A 27,713-nucleotide genomic window follows, 5' to 3' on the forward strand; every position below is an offset into this window, starting at 1 on the left:
CCTGAATGACAGCTCCTCAGTGTCCCTCCTCCCAGCTGCTGAATGTCCACCCGCTTAGCCTGAATGACAGCTCCTCAGTGTCCCTCCTCCCAGCTGCTGCTGAATGTCCACCCGCTTAGCCTGAATGACAGCTCCTCAGTGTCCCTCCTCCCTGCTGCTGTTGAATGTCCACCCACTTCGCCTGAATGACAGCGCCTCAGTATCCCTCCTCCCTGCTGCATGTCCACCCACTTCGTCTGAATGACAGCTCCTCAGTGTCCCTTCTCACTGCAGCATGTTTACCCACTTGGCCTGAAAGACAGCTCCTCAGTGTCCCTCCTCCCTGCAGCTTGTCCACCCACTTGGCCTGAATGACAGCTCCTCAGTGTCCCTCCTCCCTGCTGCTGAAAGTCCACCCATTTAGCCTGAATGTCTGCACCTCAGTATCCCTCCTCTCTGCTGCATATCTATCCACTTAGCCTGAATGACAACTCCTCAGTCCCCCAGCTGCTGATTCTCCACCCATCTAGCCTGAACAACAATATGTTAATATCCCTCCTCCCTGCTGCTGAATCTGCCCACCTTGCCTGAATGACAGCTAGTGTCCAACCCCCCTAGCCTGAATAACAGCTCCCCCGTGTCCCTCCTGCTGCAGGAATCTTTGTGCACATGGTTTAGCCCTTGAACACAATGAGCTCCCCCGTGTCCCTCCTGCTGCAGGAATCTTTGTGCACATGGTTTAGCCCTTGAACACAATGATTAACTAGTCCACAGTAAGCTCCCTCTAGTGGTGGCTGCAAGCAACAGATCTCACTGATATGAAGACAGAAAATAGAATTAATCAGTACAAACCATCGCCCCCAATAAAGACATGATAAAAGCTGGTCATAAAACTACAGTAAAGTAAAGCTGCCAACCATTGCTGCTGAAATCCATCATTTGCGGGACGCATCATGATAATTCCCATACATCATGGTCATTACCGACTTCCTGTGATGAGCGCTGTCCGCCTGGTAATGCACTACAGTCAAATGCAATCCAATCACTGTGCTATTATATATTGAGGATGGGGGCAGCAGGGGGTCTTGGTAATCTGGGCCAGCACATTAGGAGCCATTACACTGGCTGAGACGAGATCACTACGTGCCATCAATCATTCATTACAACTGCATCTTATAATGTCTGAATTTATATTGCACGAGCCATCCGCAGAGATGGCAGAATGCACACTGGTTCACATTTTATACTGCATTTCCCTACAGTTCATGTCTGGCATCGTAGCTTAGCTCAAGTGAAGGGAATGGTGCAGAGTTGCAATACTACACCCAACCTGTAACACAGAGGTGGCACTGTTTTAAGAAGAAAGTCATTTTTCAAAGTGAACAACCCCTTTTAAAAACATTGGTCACCCTCCTTGTCAGTGTTCGCAGCATCCACTTTGGTGAAATCGGACCCATCCATGTATTGTAATGGCCATAGCTGCCTACATTTATAGATCAGGACACCAGAAGGTTCAGTGTTTCAATATTGTAGAGGGGATGTGTCCCCTCTTCTAACATGAGTTTTAGTGCATAGTTGTGTTCTCCATTATATATCGACTTTTTTTTTTTTCATTATTTCTCCATGTTGAGCCGTTCTTCTGTTATTATTCCTAGAAATGTTTGAATAAAATTGACAAATGGGTGTGACCAGATGAGGGGGTGTCTGATATGATTCAATCAGTGCTGGCATAATATAGTATAGCGATACGTCCTTTTGAAAAAGGGAATGACCCATTCATACGTTTCCAGGAGGAATAACAGAGGGACATAACACACGATGTTATAGTTAATGTTATTTCTTGGGGAATACAATCGGGTCCTCGTTAAAGTAATATAACAAAAAAAAATAAATAATGATAATTTCTAAGGCTGCCGTCACACTAGCAGTATTTGGTCAGTATTTTACATCAGTATTTGTAAGCCAAAACCAGGAGTGGAACAATTAGAGGAAAAGTATAACAGAAACATATGCACCACTTCTGCATTTATCACCCACTCCTGGTTTTGGCTTACAAATACTGATGTAAAATACTGACCAAATACTGCTAGTGTGTCGGCAGCCTAAAATATACTGGCACTTTGGAATAAATTGTTACTTTTTTTTTTTTTTTTTTTTATAATCAGGATTTTTCAAATATTTTACCCATTGTGACTTCATAAAAGATAAAGACAAAGTCACAGATGAAAAACAAAATTAGGAGTTGTCACGGATGGAAAAATGCCAATATATAAAGATGAGCCTCTCCATCCATTCATTCAGAGACCACTGACCACCCCAAAAACGACAGATACAAGTAGTAAAAACCTTTATTTACAGATTTGTACAATATTTGAGGCTGACATTTGGCTGGTCACGGAGCAAAACTTGCCAGCCACTCAAGACCGTAATGGGGGGAGTAATACTGTGCACAGAGCTGCTACTCAGCCAGTCTTAAAGGGATTCCACAGAGCTGGAATCACAAATGGATTTTTTTCGAGAGTAAAAGCCAGAAGTGGATCTAAAGGAAATGGGAAATACAAAAGGAAGGACTTCTGCTTCGCTTTCCCATCGGATCCACTACTGGTTTTGGCTTTTACTCCAGTTTTGGTAAATTCCTTTAATTAAAGACAAGTAGCAGAATACAGTAATGGTCAGAAACAGATAAAAAGATGAACAATTTATATCGTTCTTACAACTTTAGACGGTCTGAAAACATTTTACTAAGATTCCGCACCTTTATAAGCCTATTCGGGCATGTTCACATGCAAAGTCTTTGCGCGACTGTCTCGTTCATCTGCTGCATATAAACATAACCTTAAAGGGTAATTCTTCATACATGGGTATTGTCAGACAGAGCTTGCAAATACAAACAAATTAGCAATTTATTGCTTTTTAAAATTTTCAGCAGTTCTTGACATATTAACCTTTTTCTCTTGCTTACAGCTCGTTGCCTTGGAGACTGACCACCGCTGCTAGACCTCAGAACAAGCGCAGCGATTACAAGCTCTTTTCTATTCTATCGCTGGGGCTCGAAGCTACATCTTCAGAATGCTGCTTACCAGTGAAACAGCAGCAGCAGTGGTTGGCTCCTAGGCAACGAGCTGTAATAAAAGAAAAGGGTTAATATCTCAAGAACAGTTATGAATTTTAATAAGCAGCAAATTGCAAAAGTGCTTGTTTTTACATACACTACCCATCTATGTAACCCTTTAAAAAGATGTGTTTCTATTGTTTTAAGTGATTGCATATAGCTAGGATATGGAATCACTTAATGATTACTGGGATTGTGGACTCTGGGACCCAAATGATTGTGAGAATGAATGTATAGGAAAAACCGGAGAAAGACACTGATTAAAAAGGGAGCCCGACAGCAGCCATGTGTGTATAAAGGTGCTGCAAATACCTTCTAAGGATTTATAGTGCCGGCATTTCCCCTTTAAGCTGTGCTGCATCCCCTTCCTTCTCAGGGTTGGGAAGGCATCCACAGCAATCATTAAGTGATGGCCTATCCTAGCAATACCCCATCACTAAGATGTGAACATCCATTTAATGTCGTATTATACAGAGGTGTATGGGGGGAAAAAAAAATACAAAATTAATGAGAGTGTCAGCAGATCGATAATAATTAAAATCAATAGGATCACAGATTGCCCCTCTCCTATATATCTGGCATCCTGCTCTTCCTTATCCAGGCTCATAGATACAAAAACAATTATTCAGAAGTGCAGCACAAAAAAAAATAAAAATAAAAGTCCTAATGTTTAAAACAGAGGCAAATATACACGGTTGTGTACAGACAGTGGCTGAGAGCTGCATGATCAAGTCCTCCAGAACGAAGGTTGCAGGTATCCTGTGGGCAAAGGGATATCCCTCTGCCGTATCACTCCCTAAAATACAGGAAAAAAAAGCCTTTATAGTAAGTGTGTACTGGGCCCACGCACTAGCTACAAAACTAGACAACTTACCTCTAAGAAGGCTTTGAGTCGGGCCACGGAGGCCTTTTCTGCATCATCTGTGATCTTCTCAATCCTGAGAGAAAGAACGTTTTACAGAAGTAACGGTGCCATATAATGCACGGTGTAGGGAGCCTGCAAAGCTATGCTTCAGGATCGCTCACTTCTGCAAAGGGCAGCGAGAGGTGCCGAGGATGTGTCCACAATGTAGGAGATACCTGCCGGCCATACACCATACCTGCTCTTCTCAGTGACCTCTCTGTATACTTTATAAACATCACTACACATCAGTGTCCCCCAACTCTGGCCCTCAAGAGTCACCAACCCCTCAAGTTTTCAGGATCTCCTTAGTATTGGCTAGTTAGAATTCCATCACCTGAACAATACTAAGGAAATCCCAAAAACATGATGGGTTGGTGGCTCAAGGACTGGAATTGGGTAACACTGCTGTACATCCGCTGAGTCAACTTCTATGTAGACTTACCTTGGAACATACTGGTCTTTGATTAAATATAAAAGTTTCCAGAACTGATCCTGGTATTGTTTCATCATGGCGTTGCCACATGCCTGGAGGTGGACAAAGAAATCATTACCAAAGATGGAACACGTAGTCATTGCTCAAAATATTGCAAAAGACACATGAAAGGCCAAAATTGTAAAGAATAAATAAAATATTATAATACATTATACATATATTATTTCATTATCTATATTTTATTGATATACACACACGTACATATGCAGTATACTCCACCAAACACACATGATAACACAACAAAGCAAAATTGTCATGAAAATATGTAGTTGTGCCACCAGTATGCTGGATCATCATACTGGACACATCAAAACATGAATAAGAAATAGTTGCCTTGGGCAACAAAAAGATGTACCAGTCCAAAATATCAAAAATTTTAACTTAATTAAAATTGTAATAAAATTACAGGAATGGGAAGTGGTGAGATATTAGAGGTGAAAGGAAATTATTGTTCAGTACACTGCTATGAAAAAAGAGCACAACACACCATAATGGATTACCCCCTTATGGAGCATTAAATGAATAAGCAACTAGCCCCTCATTGCATAAAAGTAGGCCATAGTTATGGATGTAAAATTGGCACCCAATATGTGTGTCAACCGCATTAGAGGGTAAGTCCTAACCACACTATTCTAACCATAATAAAAGTCATCCACAATTATACCTCAGTATTCAAAGCAGAGTGCCCGGAGGGGTGTGTGTGCCCGCCCCGACGCGCGTTTCAGTCCTACCTTTGGCCCCCTGACAAATGTATTCAGTTTGTCTGATTTTTCTCTTTATAGGTATATTTTTGAGTAAAAATGTAAATTGTTCTTTCAGTCTATAAAACTTCTGACAACATGTCTCCGGATTTCCAAGCAATAAATTTTGTTGTATTTTTTTTCTAACAAAGAAAAATGGTCAAAATAAAAAAAAAACAAAAAACAAAACAGTGCTTACAGACCTCAAATACTGCAAAGAAAACAAGTTCATAATCATTTAGAAACAACAAAACTAATGTTTTAACTCAGGAAGAGTTCAGAAATCAATATTTTGTGGAATAACCATGATTTTTAATCACAGCTTTCATGCGTCTTGGCATGCTTTCCACCAGTCTCTCACTGCTGCTGGTGCAAAAAAGGAGATATTTGTGTACTCACCATAAAATCTCTTTCTCTTAGGGTACTGTCACACAGTGGCACTTTGATCGCTCCGACGGCACGATCCGTGAAGTTGCAGCGTCGCTTGATTATCGCTCCAGCGTCGTAGACTGCGGTCACACTTTGCAATGCACGGCGCTGGAGCGATAATTTCATGACGTAGTTGCGATGTAGAAGTCATACGGGACATTGGGAATATCGTGCACACCTTTGTTACACGCTGCGATCATGCCGCCACAGCGGGACACTTGACGACGAAATAAAGTTTCAAACTATCTGCTACGACGTTCGATTCTCAGCGGGGTCCCTGATCGCAGTAGCGTGTCAGACACAGCGATATAGTAACTATATCGCTGGAACGTCACGGATCGTGCCGTTGTAGAGACCAAAGTGCCACTGTGTGACAGTACCCTTAGCCTCTAATTGGGGGACACAGGACCATGGGTGTTATGCTGCTGTCCACTAGGAGGCGACACTATGCATAATCTGAAAAAGATTAACCGTGGCTCCTCCTCTGCAGTATACACCCCTGGAAAGGCGTCAGCCTTCTCCAGTTTTGTGCAAAAGCAGGAGGAACGTAACATGAATGACATAGACATGCCTATAAGAAGGCCACTATGTACGAGCTCAAAGAACAATATGAGAGCTCAACAGTAACAACGGCCCGAAAAGGGCAACAGGGTGGGAGCTGTGTCCCTCAATTAGAGGCTAAGAGAAAGAGATTTTACGGTGAATACACAAAAATCTCCTTTACTCTGTCGCCTCATTGGGGAACACAGGACCATGGGACGTCCTAAAGCAGTCCCTGGGTGGGAAGCAATGGACGAATATTGTGCAGACAGGCCCCTATACTTAGGGCACCGCCGCCTGCAGAACACGTCTACCCAGACTTGCGTCCGCTGAGGACTGGGTATGAACCCTGTAGTGTTTAGTAAACGTGTGTAGGCTAGTCCAAGTGGCCGCCTTACACACTTGTTGTGCCGAAGCCTGGTGCCGAATGGCCCAGGAGGACCCTACCGCCCGTGTAGAGTGTGCCGTAATACCGACTGTTAGAGGAGAATTTTTAAGGCGGTAGGCCTCTTGTATGGTGGATTTGATCCACCTGGCAAGGGTAGCTTTGGAAGCTGGCAGACCCTTGTTGCCGACTTCCGGAAGGAGGAAAAGAGAATTAGACCTCCGGAAGGACGCAGTCCTAGACACACATATACGAAATGCCCTGACGAGGTCAAGCGTATGCAGAGCCTTCTCTACTCTATGACCCGGAACCGGACAAAGGGATGGTAGTGAAATTTCCTCATTGAGGTGGAAGTTGGACACAACCTTCAGAAGGAAGGATGGGACCGTACGAAGAACTACCTTGTCCTGGTGAAAAGCCAGGAAGGGCCGTCTGCAGGAGAGTGCAGTCAGTTCAGACACCCTGCGTAGCGAGGGGATTGCCACCAGGAAAACCACCTTCTGGGAGAGAAGGCGGAGCGGGACCTCCTTAAGGGGTTTAAAGGGTGGTTCCTGCAATGCTGTCAGGACCAGGTTGAGGTCCCACGTTTCTAGTGGTCGTTTGTAGGGGGGAACCAATCGGGAAACCCCCTGAAGAAAAGTCCTTACTTGCGGCTTGGTAGCAATGCGCCTTTGAAACGCACTGAGAGGGCTGACACCTGGCTCTTAAGGGAGCCCAATGACAGCCTGGCCTCCAGACCCGATTGGAGAAAACCAAGTACTGTGGGTAAGGAATATGGGAGTGGGGTCTGGCCACGAGATACGCACCAAGTAAAGAAAGCTTTCCAGGTACGGTAATAGATCTTGGCAGAGGTTGGCTTCCGTACTCTGATCATGGTTCCAATGACGTCCGGCGAGAGCCCTGCCTGGGTTAGAACCCAGGTCTCAAGGGCCACGCCGTCAAATTGATAGCCCCTGAGTTCTGGTGGTAGAATGGGCCTTGTGATAGAAGATCGTGGCGGTCGGGGAGACGCCAGGGGGCGTCTGCTGTAAGTTGTACGATGTCGGCGTACCATGTACACTCACCGGCCACTTTATTAGGTACACCATGCTAGTAACGGGTTGGACCCCCTTTTGCCTTCAGAACTGCCTCAATTCTTCGTGGCATAGATTCAACAAGGTGCTGGAAGCATTCCTCAGAGATTTTGGTCCATATTGACATGATGGCATCACACAGTTGCCGCAGATTTGTCGGCTGCACATCCCAAAGATGCTCCATACAAGGCAGGATGGATCCATGCTTTCATGTTGTTTACGCCAAATTCTGACCCTACCATCCGAATGTCGCAGCAGAAATCGAGACTCATCAGACCAAGCAACGTTTTTCCAATCTTCTACTGTCCAATTTCGATGAGCTTGTACAAATTGTAGCCTCAGTTTCCTGTTCTTAGCTGAAAGGAGTGGTACCCGGTGTGGTCTTCTGCTGCTGTAGCCCATCTGCCTCAAAGTTCGACGCACTGTGCGTTCAGAGATGCTCTTAGGCTTACCTTGGTTGTAACGGGTGGCGATTTGAGTCACTGTTGCCTTTCTATCAGCTCGAACCAGTCTGCCCATTCTCCTCTGACCTCTGGCATCAACAAGGCATTTCCGCCCACAGAACTGCCGCTCACTGGATTTTTTTTCTTTTTCGGACCATTCTCTGTAAACCCTAGAGATGGTTGTGCGTGAAAATCCCAGTAGATCAGCAGTTTCTGAAATACTCAGACCAGCCCTTCTGGCACCAACAACCATGCCACGTTCAAAGGCACTCAAATCACCTTTCTTCCCCATACTGATGCTCGGTTTGAACTGCAGGAGATTGTCTTGACCATGTCTACATGCCTAAATGCACTGAGTTGCCGCCATGTGATTGGCTGATTAGAAATTAAGTGTTAACAAGAAGTTGGACAGGTGTACCTAATAAAGTGGCCGGTGAGCGTACGTCTGGGCCAGTCCGGTGCAATTAGGATGGTTGGAACTCCCTCTTGTTTGATCTTCCTCACCACTCTGGATATCAGGGGGAGAGGTGGAAAAATGTACAGAAGCTGGAACTGGGTCGAGTCCTGAACCAGGGCATCTGCTCCGAGTGACCGCGGATCGTGTGTTCTGGCCATGAAGTTGGAGACCTTGGCATTGAAGTGGGATGCCATTAGGTCCACATCCGGGGTCCCTCAGCGATGGCAGATCTGGCGAAAAATTTCGGGATGGAGAGACCACTCTCCCGAGTCTATTTCTTGTCGGCTGAGGAAGTCTGCTTCCCAGTTGTCCACCCCTGGAATGTGGACCGCCGAGAGAACCGACCCTGTGTCCTCCACCCAGTGGAGGATATGTGACACTTCTCGCATCGCCTGGGTACTGCGGGTCCCCACTTGGTGATTCATATGCCACAGCAGTGGCATTGTCCGACTGTATTCTGATGTGAGAGGCTGCCAGTAAGTGATGAAAGGCCCTCAAAGCCAGGAGGATGGCATGAATTTCCAGGATGTTGATGGGCATGGTCGCTTCCACTGGGGACCACTTGCCCTGTGGTTTAGGTGCACTGCACCCCAACCCGTCAGGCTCGCGTCGGTGGTCAGAACTTTCCAATGACTTGTGAGAAAGGATTTCCCCTTTGCTAGCGAGGTTGGCTTGAGCCACCAGTGCAGGGACCTCTTGGTTGACGACATTAGCCGGAACTCCCTGTCGAGAGAGAAAGGGTTCTTGTCCCAGGACTTGAGGATGGCTAGTTGGAGAGGCCTGAGGTGAAACTGGGCAAATGGGACTGCTACTATTGCTGCCCCCATCTTGCCGAGGACTCTCATGGCAAACCGGAGAGATGGAGGGGGTTTGCGGAGGAGGGTGCGAACTCCTAGATGGAGAGACAGTGCCTTGTCCTTGGGAAGGAGCACTAGACCCCTGGAGGTGTTGTATAGCATTCCCAGGAAGGTCAGAGACTGACTCTGGGTTGGTGATGACCTTTGTAGGTTGACTAACCAGCCCATGCGACTCAGTGTCGATTGTGATTGAGACGCTGAGCTCGCAGTCCTTGAAAGTAGGAGCCTTGATGAGTAGATCGTCCAGGTATGGAACGACTACTATGCCTCTGGAGTGCAGGACGTCCATGGTGGCTGCCATGACCTTAGTAAACACTCTGGGAGCCGTGGCGAGTCCGAACGGAAGAGCCACGAACTGGTAGTGGTCCTGGTCGATTGCGAACCTGAGAAAACTCTGACGAGCAGGTGCAATCGGTATATGCAGGTATGCGTCTTGTATTTCTATGAAGGCGAGATATTCTCCCTTCTCCATGGACGCAATGATGGACCGAAGGGGACTCCAGCGGAAGTGACGAACATATTTGTTGAGTTGATTTAGGTCCAGTATGGGCCGTACGCTGCCTCTTTTCTTGGGGACTACGAATAGATTGGAGTAGAACCCTCGGAAGTGCCCGGCCGTGGAAACCAGTACTATGACTCCTGCTTGAAGAAGCGAGGGACCCGCTTGGTGGAAGGCACAAGCCTTGGCTGGCGGTTTTGGGGGGAACAGAGAGGAAGACTCAGTTCGGTGGTTTGGAGGTTGAACACTATCTTGTATCCGGAAGACACTAGCTCCCTGACCCACCTGTCTTCTGTAGTAGACATCCAGACTTGCTGGAAGAGCAAAGTCGGCCGCCTACGGGTGGGATGTCTTCCGGGGTCCGTGAGTCATGAGGAGGAAAAAATCTGAGGTTTACCTCTTTTGGGCTTTGACTGGCCTGCTTTTAACTGCCAGGTCTTGTCCAACCTTTGCGTCGACCATGAGTTGTCCCTGTGTGGGGAACGGTTACGATTTTGTGCTGGACGCGAGACGGACCAACCCGAGGAATTCCGAAAGGATCGGAATCGGTTTTGTTACACTTCTTGTAAGTGCGTATAGGTTTCAGTTGAGGGAGAGAGGTACTCTTCCGCCCCGGTGGCGTTGGATATCATTGTGTCCAACCTTTCACCGAGAGGTCACCCACTGAGATACGGGAGGTGTGTGAGGGACTTCTTTGAGGCTGCGTCCGCTTTCCATTCCGCAGCCAGAGGATATGCCGAATCGTGATGGCGTTTGATGCTATCCCCGCTACGCCCGTTACTGAATACAGAGCTGCATGAAGCATGTAATCTGCTACAACTGCTATTTCAGCCGCTTGGTCTGACAGCTAAGGAGCAGATGCTTGGAGGCCAGCTTGTAAATGTTTGGCCCAAGCCAGTATGGCCTTGGCAGCCCAAACTGAAGCGAATGCGGGAGCCAGGGAGGCCCCTGCCGCCTCAAAAATTGAACGAGCCATGAGTTCTAACTGCCGGTCTGCTGCATCCCTGAGGGTTGAGCTATCTGGCAGTGAAAGGAGAGTCTGTGCTGCTAGTCTAGAGACTGGGGGGTCCACTTCGGGTGGATCTGTCCATTCCTTGGTGTCCTTCTGTGGGAAAGGGTACCTTGCCTCCAGATATTTGCGATTAGCGAATTTTTTCTCAGGTTGTGAGAGCTGCTCTATAAGGATCGCTTTAAACTCTGGGTGGTTAGAGAAAACCTTAGGCGGCTTCAGAGGTCCTTCAAAGGAAATCCTCTGGTGGCAGATTAGAAATGTCCAGCACCCGATGGATGGAAGAGATTATGTCCTCTACTAGCGCTGTATTTCTAGGGGGGATTGGGATCAGGGACCACTCCATTTCCTTGTCTGAGTTGGAGTCACAGATGCCTTCCGAATCCTGTGTATCACTGAGGCGTCCCCTGTCGGGTGAGCTGGGGAGGAGGCCTTCTCTGGTCGGGGACTGCGGAGATCGGCATTGTCTGCCCCTGGAAGGGGACGGTCTAGATGACTTGGAACTACGGTGTCTCTCCCTAGAAGGGGATGACCGTGTGCTATGGGATGACGCAGATGGACTTGACCTATGGGTCCGCTTGCGTCCTGACCTAGACGTGGAAGTGCCAGGTCGTTCTGTTCCTGAGTCAAGCTCTCCCTTTGCTGGGTAGCGGTCATAGCCGAGGCATGACTCTGCAGAGCCTTAAGCAATGTGGAGGTTTGGTTATCTATAGACTGCGTCATAGATTGCGACCTCTGAATAACCCATTCCGGCGTGGCATTAGACACCGAGGCATTGGCAGGGGCTTCTTGGGACTCTGACGCAGTCTGGATGCAGTCCTGGCAGCGCGTTACGTGCTGCCACTGGGGAGAGCGGTCCAGCAGGCTGTACAGAATGCATTTTAGCAGTCCTGCCTGGTTCTCTTGGACCTTGAGCCCGGCATAGTGCACAGAGTGCAGAAGGGCTGCTATGCAAAGGACCTTACAGGGGTAGAGAAACCTATAGGGGAGCCTTATAGGTAATATGGATTCACAGCCGAGTAAAACAACCCAGCTGTGATCTTACCCCACCAGTTTGCCCCTAGGTCCAGCGCCGAAGATCCACAGTCTTGTGCCCCCCGGAGACTGGCTGGCCTGGTCCTGCTGACCGGGAGATGCAGGGTTAATCCTTGCTGCAGTAGAAATGGCCGCCGAGGAGAAGAGGCAGGGGGAGAAGGGGGCAGAGAGCTGAGAAAAAGGCGGCAAAGCTGTGTAAAAACGCACCCTTTCTGTCTCGATCCACCCCCTTTATGACACTGTCATATTTGTCATCCGGGGGGGCGGAGAGGAGGCGGCGGCTACAGCTAAGCCGAAGCCGGGGCCTAAATTAGATGCCTGATGCCCAGAAAGGCTCCAGGCCGGCGCAGAAGTCCGGGCTGGGGGTGTGGGGGCATTTGGATCTGAACCGGACCCCCCCGGATTTAAAGGCAGGATAGTGGTGGGGCTGTAAGCGGTAGGGGGGCCCGGTGAGGGGTCCCCCTGAGGCAGTATAGAGCTGGTACTGCCGCAGAGACAGGGGTGCAGGGAGCCCTGTGTCTGTCTGTGCCATGCCTGCCTGCACTCCCCCCGGCCCCGACAGGAGCCCGCAGCTGGGCTGTGGTCCTTGGATACAGGCGCAGTGTGCTGGCCCATTGCTGGGAGCTGTAGAATGCTGCCTGCACAGGCCCTACCTGAGGCGTCTCTACCTAATACCCCCAGAGGGGGATTAGGGAGGGTGCTGATGTCACCTTCAGGGGCCTTTATCCTCGCCCTCAACCCAGAAACTAAAAGGAATTGGGGAAGGAGGGGGGGGGGGGGGTCTCGACTTCAAACCAGCACCCGAGGGACTGGGGAAGGAGCAACATGGGGAATAGCCATCTCTACTTCAACCGGGCACCCCATAATAGGGGGCCGAGGAAGGAGCCATGCCGGGAGTCTCACAGGTGACCCACTTTTCTTCATCTGTAATCCGTCGGAAAAAAACGGAGTAAAAATAAAATCTTAGGTGTGCCTCCTATGCGACACTAAGCAAAAACTGGAGAAGGCTGACGCTGTCCAGGGGTGTATACTGCAGAGGAGCCACGGTTAATCTTTTTCAGATTATGCATAGTGTCGCCTCCTAGTGGACAGCAGCATAACACCCATGGTCCTGTGTCCCCCAATGAGGCGACAGAGTAATGTAAGCAGTCCTTCTTTGTTTGATGGCTTGTGACTATCCATCATCCTCTTGATTACATTCCAGAGGTTGTCAATGGGGTTTAGATCAGGAGATTGGGCTGCCCATGGCAGGGTTTCAACGCGGTGGTCTCAATTTTTAAATAAAAAAAAAAATTATATATATATATATATATATATATATATATATATATATATATATATATATATATATATATGTATGTATGTATGTATGTATGTATGTATGTATGTATGTATGTATGTATGTATGTATGTATGTATGTATGTATGTATGTATGTATGTATGTATATATATATATATATATATATATATATATACACACACCCATATACATATATTATAGTATTACCCACCTCCAAGAAAATATACAGCACTGTAGCCGTTATATCGGGCAGAGGCTCCATGTTTACCATCTGTGCCAACCAATGCCAACCTTGATTTAATCCAAATAGATGGCTCTAGAAGATAAAAGCAACCTGTGTTACCAAGATAGAGATCACATCCCTAGTGTTATACCTCAGATGTGCATCATTGCATTGCTAGTATGATGTGTGGAGTCTATAGTTACATTAGACGTGTGTGCCGAAAGCTTTCCCGAATGTGACGTATCCATGAAATGTGAACAGACCCCTTCCCATAGTGAGCACTTTCCTAAAGACCCCAGACAAATTAGCCTAATACTGGCAGAAGCTGCCAACAATCTTATATGTATGGAGGTCTCCTGACTACTCCAACTAAGGATGTCTGGAAAAAGGAGGAATCAGCAGATGCATAATGCTGGTCTTCTTGTTCTCCGGGAGATAAGATGCTGCTTGAGGACGTGTTATAAGAACACAATTAGCAATGGATCAGTTAAAAACTGATGGAAACCTGAAGTACAATGTCTGTCTGCCCATGCTCAGAGCTGCGCACATTTGGGAACGGATCCATGAAACCCTTATGGGTCTGTGTGAGGTGAATGGAGCAGAAGTGGGCATGCTCCATCGATTTCTACGGGAGCAGTAGTGTGCATGCGAGTTCACTGCTCCTGTAGACCATAAATGGAGTGGTGGTCTCACTATTCACACAAAGCATTTGTGGACCCCTATTACCATGATCAGTGGTGACCCTTGTGATAAGACCTCAGGCGAACCCAAAGAAGACCCCCACACCCAGCAGAAAAGCCGCAGCATATGCAGTCACCCACCCTTCAAAGTAATATGCAACACGGGAAAGTGGAGGAAGAGCCAGCTCACCATGTTCAGACACACCTGGATGAGGACAGACCACTGCGCAGAGTCTCCCTGGTCTGGGTCAAGGGAAAAATGGAAGAAAAAGAACAGATTCTCCAGAAATGATATTGGAGTAAAAGTTCACCATGGATACCATGACTAAGGCTTAATGGTGAAACACATTGGTTTTTGCTAGATCTCCGGTGGTTGTGGAGAATCCCGTTTTTCTATCATCACCAGAGAATCTGTTTTTTCTTTCAATAGAATATGGGATGTTTAGTTGCATCTATAACCCCCCCAGACTAACGGAAATGACAAAGTGCAGCCACTTCTCCACTGGGGACCCAGATTCTCTCAAAGATTTACCAGAAGCTGAACCTGTCCCAGTCATATCCATGTCAGATCCTGCACATAGGATTTTAAAGAGGTGTTTATGGCCCATTTCCACTTGTAAAAAGGTACACACACCCCTTGATTGGTCCCAAAAGGCCAGCGGACTTGAATGATAGCAGCGTACAGACGAATCATCCCCGACATCCGTTTCAGGAAGCTGCCTTGTAGTTCCAATTTCGAGTCCCTCACTTGGTACCCCATCAGGCTGAGGGGCGAAAACACAGAAATCAGAACAATCTGTAAAATCATTGTAAGAACACAGATGTACTTGTGCAAGAGAAAGCACAGCTGGCGGGTAATATGTGGCCACTAAAGAGGACAGACAGCTTTGACAGACGTCCTTCCCACAATAACCATGAAAAGCATGCTGCCCACACCAGTGCCTGACCAGGGAGGACCGGGGTCACCAGTGCCTGACCAGGGAGGACTGAGGTCACCAGTGCCTGACCAGGGAGGACCGAGGTCACCAGTGCCTGACCAGGGAGGACCGGGGTCACCAGTGCCTGACCAGGGAGGACCGGGGTCACCAGTGCCTGACCAGGGAGGACCGGGGTCACCAGTGCCTGACCAGGGAGGACCGGGGTCACCAGTGCCTGACCAGGGAGGACCGGGGTCACCAGTGCCTGACCAGGGAGGACCGGGGTCACCAGTGCCTGACCAGGGAGGACCGGGGTCACCAGTGCCTGACCAGGGAGGACCGATGTGGAGGGGGCTCGCCAGTACCAGTCTGCTATGTGAGCCTAGTGCTGCTCTCTTCCGAGACATATGACAGCCTCAATAGAAAGTCTGCTTCATGGTAGTAATGAGTAAGGATGGGCTCACCAACCAGACCCTCATTGATCAAAACTGCTGACATGTCAATGTTTTTCTAAAAGTTCAGTTACACTCTTTAAGATCTAATACTTTGTGTACGGTCGTAGTTGCTTATTTGTCTCGCTCCATAACGCTCAAACTATAATGCAATTAGAAGGATCCACTTGAAAGTGAACTCATAATTTCACTTAAATATAAAATAAAGACATTTTTTAGTCACTTTGTTCCTACAGATATCATGGATAGGCAGCAGCCTGATCTTTTTTGCCATGCACTCCAATCCAGGGGTCATCTACATAGTTTAAGAAATCTGCCAGTATTATATGTGCCGGAACTTCTCCCCCACCCCCTGACAACTATAACAAAGTGCATGTCCTACTTGTTCAATGGTTGCTGGCCCTTATGTAGAGCCCCCTTCTTAAGTTACTTTTCCATGCATTTTAAAAGAAAGGTGAGGACCAGTACGTATCACTCATGTTACACAGATTGGTTACCTAGTCTACTAATAGGAACGTGAACCCATGGCCATTGTTCTTACCTCCCATACTCCTCTAGGGGAGTTCCTTCCTTACAGGCAGGGTAATATGGCACAGTATAAGGACATTTCTTGTGCAGGTTCGCAAGGAATAATTCACCCAATTTGGGATATCGTTCACATAGACCCAAGGTCACGGACGCAATAAGAAAGGCGGTACTATGATTAGACGCCACTTCCTCTTCCCCTTGTTCCTGTTGATACAAGAGTAGTGTTCAATATACATATACACACACTATATATTGTGCCCCGACATGGCTGTATTTTTCCAGAAGCAGCGCACACTTGTGCATCAGTTGTGTGGCATTGGGGACAGACCATTCATGCAAACATGAGGCTGAACTACATTACCACCCACAGCCTACAGACAAGAGAGGCGCTGTTTTTTCATTTTGTTTTCTTAACCCTCATGTAAACCGTTTAAAGGGAAGGTGCCACCAGCTTTATTGTAGTTTGTTTTTTTGTGAAATTAAGCTTAAAATAGTACATAAAATGTATTAATGCAATGTTTGCACTGTTTGCAAACATTTCTATATCAAAAATATAATATATTTTCTTACAAATATATATATATATTTACCACTAGGGGGAGCATTTTCCGTTTTAGACCTCAAGCAGCTATAGTGAGACTTACCAGCTTTACTGTTAGCTGGAAAATTGGGGCAGTAACTGCTGACATCACCATTTCCCTCCCCTTTTGGGTGGTCTAGTATCCCTGGGGCAGAATGAAGAGCAGCATCACAGGGCAGCGCCATTTTGTGTGTGACTGCCCTGTGACCTGCTATCACCAGCAGTTACTGCATCAGAAGTACAGTTACAGAGTTTACAGAAGAGCAGAACACAGTGGGCTCAGCAGCATGGTGGACTGGAGGAAGAGAGTGAAGACATGTGGTGTGTATGGAGCAGCATTATCTGAGCTGTCCATGACTCATCCTTCAGTAAGATAAGAAGGAGCTCCAGGTCTGCAGTGAATAGCCAGGCATTGTGGAGGGAGGGGAGAGATACATTGTATGGCTGAGAGTGACTGATGGGAGAGAGAGACATGTAGAATGATGAGTGAGACACATATGGAGCATGATGGGGAGAGAGATACACATGGAACAGCAGGGGTGAGACATATGGAGTGTGATGGGAAGAGAGACATGTAGAATGATGCGCTTTGAAAACCCATCTATTCAAACAAGCCTACCACATCAACTACTCAGTAAACTAACTTTGCCCTGTTCCCTCCTTCCAAATATTACTCTGAATCTGCCCCCTACTATTCATCTGTCTCCACACCATCCATGGACATGATAACTGCACTTGATACTTGACTATTGCACTTAAACACATGGGCTGATGGCCGGATCATGCAGCTTTATATGAAAATCCCTATCTACTATATAATTGTCTAAGGGTACTTCCGTCTGTCTGTCCTTCTGTCTGTCGCGGTTATTCGTTCGCTGATTGGTCTTGCCAGCTGCCTGTCATGGCTGCCGCGACCAATCAGCGACGCGCACAGTCCGGAAAAAAATGGCTGCTCCTTACTCCCCGCACTCACTGCCCGGCGTCCGCATACACCCCTCCGGTCACCGCTCACACAGGGTTAATGCCGGCGGTAACGGACCGCGTTATGCCGCAGGTAACGCACTCCGTTACTGCCGCTATTAACCCTGTGTGTCCCCAACTTTGTACTATTGACGCTGCCTATGCGGCATCAATAGTACAAAATGTAATGTTAAAAATAATAAATAATAAAAAAAAAACTGCTATACTCACCCTCTGTAGCTGAGCCGCTCGCACCGCCCGCCATCTTCCGTTGCAGGTTGCGGTGGCAAAGATGGTATGGCAGAAGGACCTACCATGACGTCACAGTCATGTGACCGCGACGTCATCACAAGGCATGCGCGCCTAGGACCTGACGTGACGTCACGGTCATGTGACCGCTACACGGTCATGTGACCGCGACGTCATCACAGGTCCTGCGCTCAGACCAACCCTGGGACCGGAAGCTGCCGTGGACTACAAGGGGCCCTCGGAAAGGTGAGTATGTTTATTTTTTATTTTTTAACCTGTGACAAACGTGGCTGGGCAATATACTACGTGGCTGGGCAATATACTACGTGGCTGGGCAATATACTACGTGGCTGGGCAATATACTACGTGGACATGCATATTCTAGAATACCCGATGCGTTAGAATCGGGCCACCATCTAGTTTATTATAATTGCCAGACCTGAAATAAGCACTTTTCACCTATTGTGTCCCCCCCATTTCCTTGTAGATTGTAAGCTCGCGAGCAGGGACCTCACTCCTAATGTCACTGTTTAAATTGTCTTAACTCGTACCGAATTTATTGTCTGTATATGTCCCCGCTTAATTGTAAAGTGCTGCGGAATATGTTGGCACTATATAAATAAAAATTATTATAAATTATTATGATTAATGATGAGTGTGACATATGGAGCATGATGGGGAGAGAGATACACATGGAATAGCAGGGGTGAGACATATGGAGTGTGATGGGGAGAGAGACATGTAGAGAGAGACATGTAGAATGATGAGTGAGACACATATGGAGCATGATGGGAAGAGAGATACACATGGAATAGCAGGGGTGAGATATATGGAGTGTGATGGGGAGAGACATGTAGAATGATGAGTGAGACACATATGGAGCATGATGGGGAGAGAGATACACATGGAATAGCAGGGGTGAGACATGGAGTGTGATGGGGAGAGAGACATGTACAGTAGTATGATGAGTGAGGCATATGGAGCGTGATGGGGAGATAAATATTGAATATCAGGGGAGAGAGATGGACATGGAATAGCAGGCGTGAGACACTTGGGCTATGTGCACACGTTGCGGATTTTGGTGCCTTTCTGCAGTGTTTTTGGATGCACGGAATTGCACCAAATCCGCAGTGTAGTGCACAAGCAATGTTAGTCAATGGGAAATGGAGAATTGTTGTGCACATGCAGCGGAAAAATACGCGCGGATTTGCAGGGTTTTATTTTCCGCAGCAAGTCAATTCTTTTTGCGGATCTGCAGCGTTTCTGCACCCATTGACTACCATTGAGTCAGGCAAATCCGCAGCAAAATTGCAGGTATAAAAATCTGTGGTTTTGCTGCGGAGTTGCGTGCGATAAATGCTGCAGATAGGGAAGAGGAAGAATGTGTGGTCGGAGACTGTGCGCTGTGAATATGTGCGTGTCTGTGTGCATGTGTGTATGAGCAGGGAGTATACTGCTGGTTTAATATTTTTTTTATTTATTTTTTTAACAGGAGATTGAGGGAGTTGCATGGATTAGCTGAATAATAAAGATGGGAAACTGTGTAGTGTTTTATTTCATTAAAATACTTTATTCTGGCTGTATTTAACCCCTTAAAAACTATAGGATTAGTAACGGATAGGTGTCTTATTGACGCCTCTCCATTACCAAGCCGGCTTGATGTCACCTTACAATACAAAGGTGACATCAACCCCACAAATATTACCCATATGACACCACTACAGGGCAGTGGGAAGAGAAAGGCTAAGTGCCAGAATTGGCGCATCTTAGAGATGCGCCATTTCAGGGGTGGCTTTGAGATGGTGTTTGCAGCTGGGGAAGGGGAGGGGGGGCAATATCCATGGCCCCTTCTTAGGCTATTAGTATCAGCCCGCAGCTGTCTGCATAGCCTTTTCTGGTTATTAATTATAGGGGAACCCCACGTTGTTTTTTTGGGGTCTTCCTATTTTAATAGCCAGTAATAAATATACAGGATAAATATACAGCTGCGGGCGGATATTCATAGCCTGGGAAGATCCATGGGTATTAACCCCTTCCTAGGCTATAAACATCATATACAAGTTCTCACATAATACCGCCATAAAGATCACACATAACGGCGCCATATACTGTAGTTCTCACATAATACCGTCATATAGATCACACATAACACATAGTGTTCTCATAATATCGCCATATGCTTCTCACATAATACCGCTATAAACTTCTCACATAATACCGCCATATAGATCACACACAACACTATGTAGATCACACATAAAACCACCATATAATTCTCACATAATAATGTCACATAGATCACACATAATCCCACAATAAAGTTATGATATAATCCTACAATATAATTATCATATAATAGTCATATTTTTTACATTATTCCACCATACTGATCAAACATAATACCCCCATACAGATAACATATAATACCATCATATTGATCAATCACCATGCCATAATACAGATCACACATAATACTTGGTGGCATCAAGTGTGGTCTATATGGCAGTACTATGTAAAAAATATATATGGCAGCATCATGTGCGATCTATATGTCAGTATTATGTAATAAATATATATGGCAGTATAATGTGTGGTCTTTATGAGAGTATTATGTGATAAATAGATATGGCAGCATTATGTGTGATCCATATGGCAGTGTGCTGGTCTATGGGGGGGTCACAGAGAGATATATGGTGGAGGGAGCAGGGTGACAGGAGCACAGTATTTCAGGAGAGCTGGTGCTGGTCTATGGGGTTAGTGTGCGCACGCTGACACACGCTCGCAACTGTATACTTAGCCTTTACTGGCTATTAAAACGGGGGAGTTGTGCAGCCCACAGAGGCGTGCCCAGATCACTGCTAATGCTGCTGCAATGTTAGAGATAGGAGATAATAGACCGCCACTGACCCTATGTCCATGGGGTGCCGTATTATGACACTGATAGTGTCATGCTACTGCTGTGAACACAAGAGGTCAGCCCCAGTGCCTTCTTTAAACTCATATAACACACAAAATATATTTCACATACATTCAAAACTTGGTTATAACAGCATGTTATGCTACATTACAGTGATTTATTTATGATCTTCAAATGTGGTACCTTCCCTTTAATACAAGGAGAGCTGAAGCCATCATCTAAAATGTCTTTTGCTGAACTACTCACCACTAACTTTTCCGCCAATTTTATATACACAAAGTCAAGACTTCGGGGATGCCCAGACGGGTGAATTGTCCGCCTGGCAAAGACGTGTGGTTTACCCATCAAGATATTATTGATTTTGTCAAACGAGTCCTTCGCGATAGATCCTGAAGTGGGCGAGGGAAAACAGAACACAAAAGCTTCAATACTTCGGCGTCATTAATGGTTTCAGTATCAGACAGTAAGTATAAGCCAAAAATAGGGATTTTTGTGTACTCACCGTAAAATCGTTTTCTCCGAGCCATTCATTGGGGGATACAGACCGTGGGTGTATGCTGCTGCCACTAGGAGGCTGACACTAAGAGATACAAAGAAAGTTAGCTCCTCCCCTGCAGTATACACCCTCCTGCTGGCTCTCAGCTAACCAGTTCAGTGCAAAAGCAGTAGGAGATCAATAACATATGAGCTTACAGCATGTCATATTACATACGAAAGTATAGCACATCAGATTATAAAACAAGCATAAGCTAATACCAGGGTGGGAGCTGTGTCCCCCAATGAATGGCTCGGAGAAAACGATTTTACGGTGAGTACACAAAAATCCCTATTTCTCCTTCACCTCATTGGGAGACACAGACCGTGGGACGTCCCAAAGCAGTCCCTGGGTGGGGACAACATCAGATCAGGCCCTGTGTAACCGCTACTTACAAGTGCGCCACAGTGGACTGCAGAGTCCGCCTGCCCAGACTCACATCTGTGGAAGTGTGGGCATTATAGTGCTTCAAGAATGCATGCTTACTGGACAGATCCGCAAGCTTGCAGGCGTGCCTTGCCGACGCCTGGTGCCTAGGACCCTCGATAGACAGGGAGATAGGCTGACATCTAGCACGGAAGGACTCCAGGATGGGGGTGAAGGAGCTCAGAGACTATCGTCTGTTTGACTTGTTGAAAACGAGCGGAACGAAGGAAACCGCTTCCTTTGTCGTCACCATTTTTCCTCAGAACCCTCCTAGCAAATCGAATGAAATGAGGGGAGGAGTAATCAAGTGCGCGAGCTCCCTGTTGAAGGGCTATGACCTTACCTCGAGGGAGAATTACCATCCTTCTGGAAGTGTGCAGGATCATCCTCAAAAAGGATATCTGCGAGGCTGGAAATGAGGAGAACTTGTCTAAGTTTAGCTGCCAACCCAGGTGAGAGGTTATCGCAAGTGATATAGACGACTCAGCGTAGTCCTGCAAGGGCGGTTAGACAGTCGACCAAACAGGGCAGGACGAGCACGCCTCTAGGGTGCAAGAGAAACATGACATCCACCATGACCCTTGCAAACACTCTGGGTGCGATAGCAAGGCCGAAGGACAAGGTTGTGACTTGAAAATGCTGTTCACGAATGGAAAAGCGAAGTAAGCATCCCGAATGTCGATGGATGCCAGAAACTGCACCTTTTTCTGTTGAAGTAATGGCTGAGTGGAGGAACTCCAATCGAAGGAGTCCCTTGTCAAAGGATGTTAGAAGTTTGAGGTCCAGGATCGGTCTTACTTTTTGTTCCCCTTTTTTGGAACCAAGATCCCTTAGATCTAGACTGTCCTGGACAACCCTTATACAATCCTTTGTCAGTCTCCCGATCAAAAGATTTGATTGGCCAGGTGTATCGGGAAAAAGTTACTGGTGTGAATCAAGGTAGTTAAGGTCTCCAGCCAGGAGACCATTGCTCTAGCAATCCATGCTGCGGCTAGGGAGGATAGAGCTCTGAACCCGAAGCCGAAGACGGAACAAACCAGATTTGCTATCTGACAGTCCGTGGTATTTTTAACTGATGATACACTGGGCAAGGATACTGGTAGGTATACCACAGGAGATTCTACCCGGTTAAACTGCCAAGTGGCATATTGTGCGGCTGCATCCAGCAGGTAATAGTCTCTTACCATCGCCGCTCTCTTTTGACTGTGCAGAGACAAAAATTGGGAACCCTTGATCCATCAACCTCTTAACAGGGAAGTGGAGGGGAATTGTCTACCTTCTTGCATCATCCGCTAAATAGTGGTGATGCAGAGGGGGGTGCTCGCACGCCAAAAAGGGTACCTCTGTACATCCCCAAAGTTCAGGTTCCTGGTGGACAGGACAGGTTGTCTGGTGTTAGGCCTGGATGCAGAAGAGGATACATGGAGGCGACACTCCGTGTGCTCGTCTGTTGATGGTGTGGGGAGATCGGTGCCCTTTAAAGGACCCGTCGCCCTTAAAAATCTGACCAGGCATGGCATCCCACGTAGAGGCTTCTGTCCAGTGAATCGCTTATCCGGACTGAATGGCAAATGCTCTACGAAAGAGTTTAGTCTCCTTATGAGGGACACTGCGTAGTGTAGAGCAGAACCGGAGTCCTCGTCAATGTACCGAGATTGGTTGATGGTATAAATAGGCGAGTCCATCCTTCTCTGAAGCTCTGGCAAGTCCAGGCAATATCCGATCCATATTCAGAGCTTTGCTGCCATCAAATCATTGGTGAGGGAGCAGGAAACGAAAAACTTCCGTTTTCTAGATGCCTGTATGTTTCTAGACGCCTGTACTTTTCTAGAATACTTGCGGCCCCTGCTAGCCGAAGGCTCCCATGTAGGATAGGGACCATGTATATCGGTCCTGCGAGCACTCCGAGCCACAGAGGGTACACGGAGGGATTCAATCTCTAGGTCAGAGAACCATGGATTGCGGTCAGTGACGAAGTCCACTGAGGGGAACTAGGTACTCTAGGATAAGCTGGGGTCGGCGGTGGAGGGCTCCTCGGATTGATCATGCGCCCTTAAGACCAGGGAATACTGGTCATGCGCCTTTAAGACCAGGGAATACTGGTCATGCGCCTTTAAGACCAGGGAATACTGGTCATACGCCTATAAGACCAGGGAATACTGGTTGTGTGCCTTTAAGACCCGGGAATACTGGTCGTGTGCCTTTAAGACCAGGGAATACTGATCATGTGCCTTTAAGACCAGGGAATACTGGTCGCGCGCCTTTAAGACCAGGGAATACGGGTCGTGTGGCTTTAGGTCAGAGAGTCGATGTTCCCCTTTAATGCAAAAAAACGTCGCCCCTGTTGAGCCAGCCGGGTGGACCAAGATGGCCACTGGGAATTGCAGAGTTGATAAAATCTAAGAGGGAGAAGCGCCAATTCGGGGGCGGAGCCACGGACACAATGTTGAATAGGCCGAAGCCGGGGCCTAAATTTCTGCAGCCGGCGGGTGACACGCCAGAAAAACGGAGGAGCCGCCTTAGCGCCATAGTGCGGGCGTAGCTTCTGGGATGTGGCCTACACATCGGCCGAAGCCAGGGGCTAAATTTTTGCAGCCGGCCAGAGCGTTACCTCAGGGAGGTGGGCCACAGGGAAGTGGCTGAGGCTGCCTGTCAGCATGTGGATATCCCGCTGCAGATGGATCCCCTCGCCATCGGTGCGCGTCCCGGCATGGAGCCGCCGCGGATGTGTGTTTCAGACCTGTTCTGTGCAGTGTGGACGGTGCAGGGTTAAACCTCAATCCACCATCCCTTTGTTAGGGAGGTGGAGAGGAACCGTCCGCCTCCTTGTGCCATCCGCTTTCACAGTGGTGGAACAGTGGGGGCTGCTCGGACGCCATAGAGAGGGGCCTCTGTACATCCACGGAGTTCAACCCCCGGGTGGACAGGGCCAGTTGTCCGGCATTAGGCCTGGCTCCAGGAGAGGATACATGGAGGCGACACGCCATGTGGTCGCCCGTTGCTAGTGTGGGGAGATCGGGACCGTGAAGGAACCGTCGCCACTGAAGTGAGCTCAGGCATGGCTTCCCATGTCACAGGAGAGGGTGAGGGGAGGTATACTCGCCTGTTGATGGTTCGGGGGAGATCGGAACCTTGAAAGGAACCGTCGCCCCCTTCACTTCTTTAAAGGGAACCTGTCACCACGTTTTTGGAAGATGGGATAAAAATAGCGTTAAATAGTGGCAGAGGTGGGCGTTACATTAGTGTGTGTGTTATGCGTTTATTACCCACCTAAGTTGCCGAAATAACTTTGCAAAGTCTCCGTTTTCGCCTGTCAATCAGGCTGGTCAGGTCACATGGGCGTGGTGTCTTCACCCAGATTTGGCGTAGTTTTCCGTTGGTGGCGTAGTGGTGTGCGCATGCCCAAAGTCCGGAATCCTCTTCCAGGGGATTTAAAATAGCGCGGTGTTCGTTATTGCATTGGTGATCGGTGGGCGCGGCCATCTTCCTTTGGCCGCGCGTGCGCAGAAGCGGCGCTCTGCTGGCCGCGGCTTCAGGAAAATGGCCGCGGGATGCCGCGCGTGCGCAGATGGATATCGCGGCGGCCATTTTCCTGAAGCCGCGGCCAGCAGAGCGCCGCTTCTGCGCACGCGCGGCCAAAGGAAGATGGCCGCGCCCACCGATCACCAATGCAATAACGAACACCGCGCTATTTTAAATCCCCTGGAAGAGGATTCCGGACTTTGGGCATGCGCACACCACTACGCCACCAACGGAAAACTACGCCAAATCTGGGGGAAGACAACGCCCATGCGACCTGACCAGCCTGATTGACAGGCGAAAACGGAGACTTTGCAAAGTTATTTCGGCAACTTAGGTGGGTAATAAACGCATAACAAACGCACTAATGTAACGCCCACCTCTGCCCCTATTTAACGCTATTTTTATCCCATCTTCCAAAAACGTGGTGACAGGTTCCCTTTAATTAAAAAATAAAAATTTACAGAAAAGTAAAAAATAAAATAAAAACGTTGGGGTCTGAAACAGACCCATGTGCCTCCTACGGACACTAAGCAAGAACTGGTTAGCTGAGAGCCAGCAGGAGGGTGTATACTGCAGGGGAGGAGATCACTTTCTTTGTATCACTTAGTGTCCTCCTAGTGGCAGCAGCATACACCCACGGTCTGTGTCCCCCAATGAGGCAAAGGAGAAAGTCATAGTTACTCACCGATAACGGTGTTTCTCAGAGCCCATGACAGCACACCAGAGAGAGGGGATCCGCCCTTCAGGGACAGGAAACCTACAGGATAAAAGGGCGGTACCTCTCCCCTGCATCAGTTTTGTTTACAGAGCATCGGAGGTCCTCCAGGTTAGTTACAAGAACAGAAAAAGTACAATTTATCATATTGCTTAACAGGTAAACACCGTGTCTATATAAAAAGGCACTTCACACAAAATAATGTGCTCACCGCACACGTGATGAGGGGGGGAATAAGTAGGTGCTGTCATGGGCTCTGAGAAACACCGTTATCGGTGAGTAACTATGACTTTCTCAGTCGCCCATGACAGCACACCAGAGAGAATTGCAGAGATATATTGGTTAGGGAGGGACCACAGCCTGTAGAACCCTTCTTCCGAAGGTTAGGTCAGACGAGGAGGCTAGGTCTAGGCGATAGTGTCTGAAAAAGGTTGAAGGTGAAGACCAGGTGGCCGCCTTACAGATTTGGTCTAATGGTACCTCTGACCTTTCGGCCCAGGAGGTCGCCATAGCCCTTGTAGAGTGAGCCTTCAGTCCCTGTGGGACGGCGTTCCCGGTGGATGAGTAGGCCAAGGCTATTGCGTCTGTTACCCATCGTGCTATAGTGCTCTTAGAAGCTTTGAGTCCTTTCCTAGGCCCCTGGAAACAGATAAAAAGAGACCCTTCCTTCCTACACTGTTGGGTGGATTTAATATATTGGATTAGACACCTTCTCACATCTAGTGTGTGGAATTTTTCTTCTTTCCTATTTTTAGGGTCTGGACAGAAGGAAGGAAGGATTATTTCCTGGGACCTGTGAAATATGGATGCTACTTTGGGTAGATAGGCAGGGTCTGTTTTTAGTACAACCTTATCATCCAGGATTTGTGTAAAGGGAGGGCTTGCGGACAGGGCTTGGAGATCACTTATTCTGCGGGCCGATGTCAGGGCTATTAGGAGGGCAGTTTTGAGTGATAGAATCCTAAGAGGTATTGACTCTACAGGTTCAAACGGGGGTTCTGTCAGGGCTGACAAGACCAGGTTCAAGTCCCAAGTTGGTAATTTTTTTACTGTTACAGGTTTAGACCTTGCGGCTGCTCTGATAAACCGCATCACCCAAGGGTTTGCTGCTATGTTTTCGCAGTACAGTGCTCCTAGAGCTGATATTTGTACTTTTAAGGTACTTATTGAAAGGCCCAGGTCTAACCCTTTTTGTAGAAATTCTAGTATTTCAGTCACTGGAACCCCGTCTTGTAACCTGACCCCGGAGGAGGATAAAAATTTTTGCCAAGTTTTACCATATATTTTTGTGGTCACTGGTTTTCTACTTTTCATTAGTGTAGAAACTAGTTTGCTAGAAAAACCTCTATCCCTCAATAGTGACCTCTCAAATTCCACGCTGTTAAGTGGAGATTCTCTGACTGGGGGTGGAACACCGGTCCCTGAGACAGAAGGTCCGGAAGATCCGGAAGGACCCAGGGATCTGTGATCGATAGCATCCTCAGCCAGGAGAACCAGGCCCTTTTGGGCCAGAAGGGGGCTATTAGGATAAGTCTGGATTTGTCCTGCCTGATTTTTCGCAGAACTGCTGGGATGAGGATGATGGGAGGAAATGCGTATGCAAGAGTGTGTGTCCAGGGAATCGTAAATGCGTCTACTGCCCGAGGATTTCCTCTGGGATCTAAGGAGCAAAAGGTTTTCACCTTCTTGTTGTGCCTGTTTGCAAAGAGGTCTATTACAGGGATGCCCCATAAGTCTGTGATTTTTTTGAAGA

At 47.5% G+C, this 27,713-nt stretch overlaps 1 protein-coding gene across 2 annotated transcripts in view; it reads right to left on the bottom strand.

The window, feature by feature from the left end:
- Positions 1 to 2,309: 2,309 nt before the first annotated feature.
- GLE1 (GLE1 RNA export mediator) overlaps positions 2,310 to 27,713 on the bottom strand; it is a 77,112-nt gene continuing 51,708 nt past the window's right edge. For both annotated transcript variants that reach the window (XM_077284382.1, XM_077284383.1), the window contains 7 exons: positions 21,009 to 21,151; positions 16,070 to 16,260; positions 14,794 to 14,923; positions 13,468 to 13,572; positions 4,438 to 4,520; positions 3,966 to 4,029; positions 2,310 to 3,887 (listed from right to left, as the gene is read on the bottom strand). In XM_077284382.1, coding sequence (XP_077140497.1) covers positions 3,819 to 3,887; positions 3,966 to 4,029; positions 4,438 to 4,520; positions 13,468 to 13,572; positions 14,794 to 14,923; positions 16,070 to 16,260; positions 21,009 to 21,151 — 785 coding nt within the window. In that variant the 3' untranslated portion in view covers positions 2,310 to 3,818. The remainder of the gene's footprint in view (positions 3,888 to 3,965; positions 4,030 to 4,437; positions 4,521 to 13,467; positions 13,573 to 14,793; positions 14,924 to 16,069; positions 16,261 to 21,008; positions 21,152 to 27,713) is intronic.

The sequence above is a fragment of the Ranitomeya variabilis genome, chromosome 2 (genome assembly GCF_051348905.1).
Source record: "Ranitomeya variabilis isolate aRanVar5 chromosome 2, aRanVar5.hap1, whole genome shotgun sequence".
In the NCBI taxonomy this organism is placed as follows: Eukaryota; Metazoa; Chordata; class Amphibia; order Anura; family Dendrobatidae; genus Ranitomeya; species Ranitomeya variabilis.